The sequence below is a fragment of the Onychostruthus taczanowskii genome, unplaced genomic scaffold (assembly GCF_017590055.1).
Source record: "Onychostruthus taczanowskii isolate IOZ18803 unplaced genomic scaffold, ASM1759005v1 scaffold21, whole genome shotgun sequence".
Lineage (NCBI taxonomy): Eukaryota > Metazoa > Chordata > Aves > Passeriformes > Passeridae > Onychostruthus > Onychostruthus taczanowskii.
In genome coordinates, this window is record NW_024499351.1 from 141830 (window position 1) to 150807 (window position 8978).

The following is an 8978-nucleotide window of genomic DNA, read 5'->3' on the forward strand; positions in this document are numbered from 1 at the left end:
GATGAACAGAGGTGGTTAAGAGTGACACACATTAAGAAACATCTGCAGTCTAAAAAAGAAGTGTAGAAATATCATTTAGTCATGACGGCAGCCTAACGTTGTAGAAGGGGCACCTTAGGAATTTATTTGTAAATATGAATTCCAAATTCAGTGAAAATCAAGAGGGTTTGGAAAAATAATACCTTCCTGCTTTTAGTTACATTTTTTGATAAAACATGTACTCTTCCAGAGCTGTGCAGCCATCAGAACTAGTTGGAAGTGTGTGGACAAAGGAAGATAAAGAAATTAATTCTCCCAACCTTCTCAAAATGATAAGGCATACAACTAACCTAACTCTGTGGTTTGAAAAGTAAGTGACTTTGCTGAATCTGCACCTACTCCATATCTGGACATTTACAGACCATTCACCAATATACTGTGAAAAATTCTGTTCTAAGAGAATTCCTGTTTTGGTGTTTAGATACTAAAACTGGTCCCTGTGAGAAATTTCACATAGTGGTCTCAAGCTTTTTATTCTTAGAATATTTTCAAATCTCTAAGACATTTTCAGAACTACCTCAAGTAATTTGATAAAATCATATTTGTTTGTGTTACAAGTTAATATTTGGCTTTGGAAACCTCATCAGTGCTTTAATACAAACCTCAATGTTCTTGTGTATTTAGATGCATTGTAGAAACAGAAAACCTAGAGGAAAGAGTAATTGTAGTGAGCCGAATAATTGAGATCCTGCAAGTTTTTCAAGAGCTAAACAACTTCAATGGTGTCCTTGAGATTGTCAGTGCTATGAACTCCGCAGCAGTTTATAGGTTGGATCACACGTTTGAGGTACAGTGAAATATTTTCCACTTTTGCTATGGCAGTGTCGTGCAGGGTACCTTGGCTGCACTGAAAGCCTGTCTTGTCAGTAAGCATTTGCTTTCAAGGAGCAAGGAAAGTAAATCCCCCAAGAAATTAACCAACCAGGGTGTAAGAGAGAGGGTTTTTTCCTTGCTTTCAGAAGCAAGAAATCCATCCCCACTTAAGAAAGTTATCTCAGGATGGTGGGTAGTGTCCTCGTGGTCCCTGATTCAAGTGCCAGTGGGAAACCATTACTCTCATGCTGTTGCTGGGCCATGCCTTTATCTTCTCTTTCCAAACCACCTGTTTGATCTCTCTTTTAAGCAAATTCCCAGTCGCCAGAAGAAGATCTTAGAAGAAGCTTACGAGCTGAGTGAGGACCATTATAAGAAATACTTGGCAAAACTCAGGTCCATAAATCCTCCTTGTGTGCCTTTTTTTGGTGAGTATGTGTGGTTTGGATGAGCTGTGTCCCACATTAACATTTGGAAAGTATTAAGCTAAACAGAGTATGAACAATAGAGAGAAAAGTCAATTTTAACAGGACAGGTGGGTTGAAATTTCAGGTGCCCAGACATGAATATATGAAAAAAACCCTGAAGTGACTATTCATGGAAGGTATAATTTGCCTTCCATGAAACAAGTAAAAACAAGTATATCTGCAATATCCTATTTTATACAGTATCCATATTTGCTGATTTTTACTTTGAGTTTGCTTTTAGCTGTTACAACCAGATATACTGTCAATAGATGGTGGTCGCATTAGAAATATTATTGCCATTGACTGGGAGAAAAAGAAAGATCCTCTTCCTCATCAGGTGTTCCAAGAAATACAGCTAGAGTCTCATTTCTATTAAAAAGTTGTTTCTGTAGAAACAGAGTTTGGAAAGCAAGCATCCTCTTTATCATCAGATTTAACAGTTCTTCTTTGAAGCAGATTACTGACATTGAGTAGATTGTCATGTTAAGCACATGTCACTCCTGTTCTTAAGCTAGCCACTTAAATATTTGCTACAGATCAGTTCCAAGTCTGGACAGTGCACTTGTCCAACATAGGCTTCAAGCCAAAACTGAAAGAAAATAGTGTTGATGGCTTTTTTGGCCTTTTACAGATTGGGGAAAGATATACTCCAGAGCTCTGCAAAGAAAGATAAGATCAACTAAGAAACCTTCTGTCCTGCTTCAGAGATGAGTAGAGGTTAGCAGGATCACGTGAATAGCTTCAGTTATTTCTGTCAAGTCATAATGACAATTCCAGACAATGATCTGTGAAGTGGAGAGCACTTTTTGATTCCTAATCTTCAAATTACTTGATGCAATTTTGAAGCCAGGATAAAACTTGAAAATAATTTCTGGAGTTTAGCTGGGGTGTCTAATGGAGAAAAGGAGTTAAGAGAAAGCACTCCTGTTCAGTGTCCCCTTTTAGTGTTCAGTTGTATGAGCTTCCTAAACATAGAAAGATGCACAGGCTTTGGGACTTTGATGCAAAAAGGCATCTTTCTGGAAAAGGCATGTTAAAATATTTAAATTGTTGCCCTTATTGGAAGGTGAGGTGCAATTCTCTTGTTGACCCTAACAGAGGCGTTTTCTAAATAAATGCAGTGCACAAATTAAATTCTTTAAGAATTCCTTGTATTCCAGTTGTGACTTCCTCTTCGTTTTGTACTCTGTGTTGAAAACCTCTTCTGTGTGCTGTTTAGGGATTTACTTAACCAACATTTTGAAAACAGAAGAAGGCAATCCTGAATTCCTCAAGCGCCATGGGAAAGACCTTATAAACTTCAGCAAGAGAAGGAAGGTAGCTGAGATAACAGGAGAGATCCAGCAGTACCAGAACCAGCCATATTGTTTAAGAGTGGAATTTGACATCAGGGTAAGTGACAGTTTCCTTCTGTGGTGATTCTGTCAGCTGACAGACCATAGGGACAGACTGAATTCACATAGATCCACTCTGACTGGGTCAGAGATGAGCAGAGGACCTGTCATAAAACCTCTCTTGGGTCTCAGTGTAAGAAAGGTCAGAAAGCTCAATGCTTGCAATTTCTTGGGTTTGTTTCATTTTTTTCTCAGCTATTGGGGCTTTGGTAGGTCTTCTTATTGATCAGTGTTAGACAGGAACTGAAACTGGCAGATGCTCATTGTCCTTCACTCAGTTGCAATTATTTGTCTAGTGAGCGTAGTTGTCTTTTCCTCCTCTGTTACACTTTTATGTTCCCTGTTTACCTGATAGCGCTGTGTTTACATTGTGTGTTGATGGAGATGATACTCCCATCTTTCTTTCTCCTGGTGCTTGTTTTCCTTGGTCTGAGGTGTTGTCTAAGGAGTGTCCTCTCTGGTTGCTTTCCTTTCTTCCTTTTTTCTTTTTTCCTTACCATCTTTTGAGCTGTGTGCTTTCAGAGAGTCACAGGACAGGTTATCTTAAGAGATTCTGCAAGAGTTCTTTTGATTTGTTCTCCTCAGGCTTTGACAGAATGCAGTGTGAGAGCAGTCTTCCCTGCATCAGTGTAAAGATGGATTGTTTGCTGCCTCTTCTGGATGTGTTTCAGCAAACCTGGTCTGATTTTGCTCTGCAGAAAGCATTTAGGGTACTTGCACAGCTGGTTTTCAAGCCAAGCACAGCAGTAGCAGTGTCCAGAAAAGGTCTGATGAGCAGATTTAATGGCTTAAGTCTGTCATTACCTTTCACTCCAGCATTTTCTCTCTTCTCTTGAACAGTTGGGATCATTTATGCTGTAGAAACAAGCAGTATTAAGAAGCATCTTAACTGACAAGTTGTCTGCCTTCTTGTATTGCAGAGATTTTTTGAAAACCTGAATCCAATGGGAAACAGCGTGGAGACAGAATTTACAGATTATCTGTTCAACAAGTCACTGGAGATAGAGCCACGAAATGTCAAACCTCCTCCGAGATTTGTTAGTATTTAATTTTTGTATGTATTTTTCAGAAAGGGCTTACATTTGTCTTTCATAGATGGCAGAAGTCATTTCAGATCTCTGACTTAACTACATGGCTACATTTAAGTGATCCCACAGCCTTTTCACTTTGGTTGATATTTTTGTCGTTTCAGCCCAAGAAGTACAGCTACCCTCTCAAGTCCCCAGGTGTTCGTCCCTCTAATCCAAGGCCAGGTACCATGAGGCATCCCACACCCCTGCAGCAGGAGCCAAGGAAAATCAGCTACAGCCGCATCCCAGAGAGCGAGACGGAAGCCACGGCGTCCGCCCCCAACTCGCCCCGGACCCCGCTGACCCCACCCCCGGCTTCTGCCACCTCCAGCACCACAGACGCCTGCAGCGTGTTCGACTCGGACCCCTCCAGTCCTTTTCATACACGTAGGTGCTCACAGACAGCACGTGCCACTCACATTTTGTGGTGTTAGGCAGGGGAAATCAGATTTAGCCTTCTCAAGTGACTGTAAAAATCATCGCTTTTGTCTCCTTGCAGCATTAAAAACTTTCGATATTTCTTATTTTTTTCTTTAAAAAGTTTTTATTCTAAAGGAGAAACTGAACAGAATTAGATGTGTTACATAGGGACTGTTGCAAGTCTGTGGAGGACCTGTCAAAACTGAAGGTGGAGATAATCTCTATGGCCCATCTATATCCTAAACAAACTTGTGGGATGTGCTGCCATATGATTTGTGTGAATGTATTTGATGATTATCTGATGGTGAACACTGAGAATAAAAAATGAATTGTTTGTAAGTGCCTTATGCTGCTGCTGGCAATTCAGAACTGATTTCAGTGTACATGGGTGGTTTTCCTGCAGAACTTAAAATCAGTGTTTGCTTGCTTTAAATCCATCAGGACCTATGCACACCTCTTTTTCTTCTGTCTTTCCCAGCATACAAGGAAGCTCATATTTTGTGGTGTGTCCTCAGTATTTAATAATGGATTTAGGCTCCTTTCACATACAAGGGTTTTCAGAGGTTATTCCTGTGTTCAGCTGGTTGCCACAAGGAGGTAAAATGACTTCCTAAAGGCAGAAGTTCCTTAGCAGAGCTGTGCCATTGTTGAGTGTCCAAGCCAGGTCTTCAGACAGCCTCTAGAGAAAGGATTTCTTTGTTGTTGGGTCCATTGCCTACAGGTTCATAATATTATTTCAGTGCTGTTGTGACACAAGAGCAAGTTTGTGGTGTGGTTTTGGTCTCAAGGATTACTTAAGAAAGTCAGGAGCTGATGGTCACAGACATCTTTGCAGCTCAGAAAAGCAGTTTCTCTGGCAGCTGCAAGTTAGAGGCTTGTTTCATTGTCTTTATTTGCCACTTCCTTGATTGATAATGCTTTTTATGAGCAATTGCTTCATTATTTATGGCACCTCTATTAGCAGCAATATTGAGCCAAAAGTTCATCATTATCAACGGGTTTTTTTATGTCCCTTAGGATCTGCTTCTGTGTCATCCATAAACTTTACCAAAACTTCAGATGATGCTCCTGTCCCTCCTCCTGTTCCTCCACGAAGAAGACCAGAATCTGCCCCAGCTGAATCCTCCCCATCAAAAGTAAGTAAACAGAAAAGAGGTCATTTGTTTTACTGGGAGAAGAGGGACAGGGTATGATAGAAAAGTAACTCTCAAAGGCAGTACATTTATTTTTTGAAGAACTGTATGTGAAAGAGTAAGCAGCCATGTTTTTCAGGCCTTCACAGCTCTACCTCACTATGTCTTGATGTCAAACAAATTAAAATAGATGGGACCTAAATTTAGGGTTAGAAGTGTCTCATCTACTGATGTGCTATGCCCAGGCCCTTGCATTGCCTGTGAGAACTTGAGGCTTCAGGCAGGTGTTTCCATCTGGGATTAATTGTTCCAGAGTATTGTTTCATATTTTAGGAAGTATAAATAAGAGTAAGAACTGATGAACAGTAATGATGGAAAGTGCTATACACAACTCAGTCCTCTGGAAAGTTTCATCAGAATATTTGATCCTGATGCTGTGGTGCTCAAGTGCTTGCTTTCCCCTCTTGCTTGCCCATCCTGTCTGCCTGCCTGCTTAAGCCATTGCTACATTTTCCTTTTGCATTTTTCTGGCAACTGGGATCTGATCCAACCTTTGTTGCAGACACTGTCAAATTTCACCTGATTTCAGTGGAAGATTGTTTGTGACTTCAGATTTGAAAATCCCACTCAAAGTCACTTCAAAGCAGATATGTTTTTGAAGAGAGCTTGTAAGTGGCTCTTCAGCAGTTATTTTCAGACTACAGGCAACTGTTTTGCCAGTCAGCAGAACTTGATGCATCACCAAAGTGTATCTGAAATCCTACCAAAATGTATTTGAAAACATTGTGTACGTGATAGGGTGTTGGAGATCAGTTATCCTATCACTATGGTCTGCAACTTGGGAACTGTTCACTTCCATAATTCTGACTACTTAACTCCATCTTCTGAGCATAGTTTGTTTTTTTCCCTGTTCAGCATCATCAGCCTCTCCCTTTTTCTAGTTTCTTGAAGAAATTCCTGACATATTAAACCATTCCAAGTGCTTTTTACTGGGGAGGTAGTGGAAGATATCCAAACCCCCCAGCAAGCAGATCTGGAGCTAGCATGGAAATTGCTCCTTTGACCATTCTTTGCCTTGCCTTTGTCCCTCTCTGTGCATCTTCATGCCTTCCATCCTTGGCTGTTCACTCATGAGTTGCTGCAGCCCTGCTAAGAGCAATCTGCAGTGCAGGAGGGGGCTTCTGTTTCACAGCAGGGTCCTGTGCTTTGCTGCCACTCTGGAATTTTACTGACTGAAGTGTTTGTGTACCTCAGATTACTTCTGCACACCTGGACAACCCACCAGCAATCCCTCCTAGGCAACCAACCTCTAAAGTGTATTCTCCAAGGTACTCGGTGCCTGATCGGACCTGCATCTCTGACTCCTGTGTTACCACTGCAAACCCCCCCGAGCTACCGCCACGGGAACCTGTGCGAACTCCAGATGTTTTCTCTAGCTCACCACTACACCTCCAGCCTCCACCCCTGGGGAGAAAAAGCGAACTTGGTAACACCTTCTTCCCAAACAGCCCCTCTCCGTTCACGCCCCCTCCCCCCCAGACACCTTCTCCACATGTAGCACGGAGGCATCTGCCATCGCCGCCTTTGATACCGCAGGATGTGGACCTCCCTTCTGTTGCTGGGCCACCCGTTCCTCCACGACAAAGCACTTCTCAACATATCCCAAAGCTTCCTCCAAAAACTTACAAAAGGGAGCACACGCACCCGTCGATGCATCGGGATGGGCCACCCTTGCTGGAGAATGCCCCCTCCTCCTGAACTGTCCCTCGCGCTGGGAGTCGCATTTTCCTGGTGCTATGTCTGTTGCTGGCAATGGATGCACTGAACCTGGTGGTGTCAAGGAGTTGGGATGTGTATGCCAAACACTAAGAACTCTCCAATGCGTTGGAAATATAGTGTACAGAAATGGAATTGCAAAAACAGACTTTCTAGTGGAAAACCCGGTTAACTTGCTATTCTTGTTTTAGTATGCAGGACTTTGTTCTAAAATAATTGGACAGCTGATTGTACCAGAAAACAGTCTGGAGAGACTTCTTTGGCCAATGAGCAGAGACTGTGTTTGTGTAATGATCAATAATGTCCAGTACAGGAAGGAAAAACAGTCTTGTATCCATCAGTTCCATACAGTGGCACAGTTTTCGGAATGAAAACATTATGCACTTTTTTTAAATCTCAAACAGGGAACTTTATATCCTTCTTAATTTTCCTTTGCTTTACTTACTCCCTGCTTTAAAATACCTTCCTAAAATTATGAGAAGGACTGTGAGGAAGATCTGTGGTACCTAACCGAGCTAGAATTAAGGCAAAGCACTGTATTGCGGTCCTGTTTACAAGTTGTTACAATGAGTAGTAGGGGGTACCTAGGCTTCACCAAAGAGGTACTTTATTATTATTTTCTGAAATACTGTGGTGCCAGTTCAAAAATAAATTTTTGCCAGGAAGCATAATGTCTAATTATTGCTTTCTTTAGATAGAGCTGATGAAAGTCTTACATCATTAAGGTGACAGCGAATTTTTTTTTAAAAGCAGCACTATCATCTGAAGCAAATATACTACATTTAGAAGACTGTTAATCTCTGCTAGGTTATGTCATGTTCTTTTTAAGGTTTACTGATAATCCATTTCATGGCTAGTAGCTATTCTTTTTCAGTCATGCCATGAAAACAGTCACTTGTCAACTTCCATAGCTATTGTCATGTTTTACTAACAATAGAATAATCAGCATACATAGGATTGCCTTGCAGTTGCATAAATCGTGTGTATATAGTGAATGTTGCATAAATATACTTGCAGATTGTTTTTAATTTAATTGAAATAAAGATAAAGATATGTTTGGCTGACATACGTTAAATTATTAATGGACAAATGTTCAACTTAGTTTTTCAGTTAAGCACTGAGGGGGATAAAAGCCCACCTTGTGGTACATATTTTTCCTAGTTCAGTGTATGTATTTTAGTAATAAGAGACTAAAGAGGTGTTTCTGGCATGTTACAAATAATAATTCAGTAATATTTGAGAGGCTGGGTTACTCCCAAAGTGAATTATTTTACCTTGTGAAATGTTTCCCACATCCTGTATGACACATGTTAGGAAAAAATCAAACTTATATTAATCTTTACAATGGCTTTTTCTGTCCAAAATACACATGACAAAACAGGTATGTTGTAAGTATTCTGACATGGTTTATCCATAAACCTGCATGCTGCTCTTCGACTCCAGACGAGACTGGGACAGTGATGGATGACAGTTGTTGAAGAAAAGGAGCTCTGTTACAACCTCTACAGTAGGTATGTGAAGCATAAAGTGTCTCACCTTCAGTTCACATGGCTCATGAGGCAAGTAAAATTCCCTCACGTATCCTGTTTGGAAGAAGGACACATCTCAGGATCTTGGAAAGCTGAATCTCTTGCAGATAGTGTCAGTTGAATGATGGCAGAAATCACCTTTTTTAAAGCTTTCAGTAATGCCATTGATCAGGGCCCTTTGATTCTTTGGTGTGGTCGTTACGCTGGGAAAGCATTTCGTCAACAGGAATGGCAGTTTTCACCCAAGTCAGATCTTGAAATTGTCAGTTGTGTTCCTTCTTAGATGTCTTTGACAATGTTGTTTTGAAACAGTTTTTTTCTGGCAAAAGAAGAAGAT

The 8978-nt window shown here is 40.9% G+C and overlaps 1 protein-coding gene across 2 annotated transcripts in view; it reads left to right on the top strand.

Annotated features, from left to right (window-relative positions):
- The window catches only part of SOS1 (SOS Ras/Rac guanine nucleotide exchange factor 1), a 43479-nt gene extending 35303 nt beyond the window's left edge, over positions 1-8176 (top strand). For both annotated transcript variants that reach the window (XM_041404247.1, XM_041404248.1), the window contains 8 exons: positions 230-349; positions 664-826; positions 1163-1280; positions 2539-2711; positions 3634-3750; positions 3906-4170; positions 5221-5339; positions 6591-8176. In XM_041404247.1, the coding sequence (XP_041260181.1) occupies positions 230-349; positions 664-826; positions 1163-1280; positions 2539-2711; positions 3634-3750; positions 3906-4170; positions 5221-5339; positions 6591-7094 (1579 nt within the window). In that variant the 3' untranslated portion in view covers positions 7095-8176. The remainder of the gene's footprint in view (positions 1-229; positions 350-663; positions 827-1162; positions 1281-2538; positions 2712-3633; positions 3751-3905; positions 4171-5220; positions 5340-6590) is intronic.
- Positions 8177-8978: the final 802 nt, after the last annotated feature.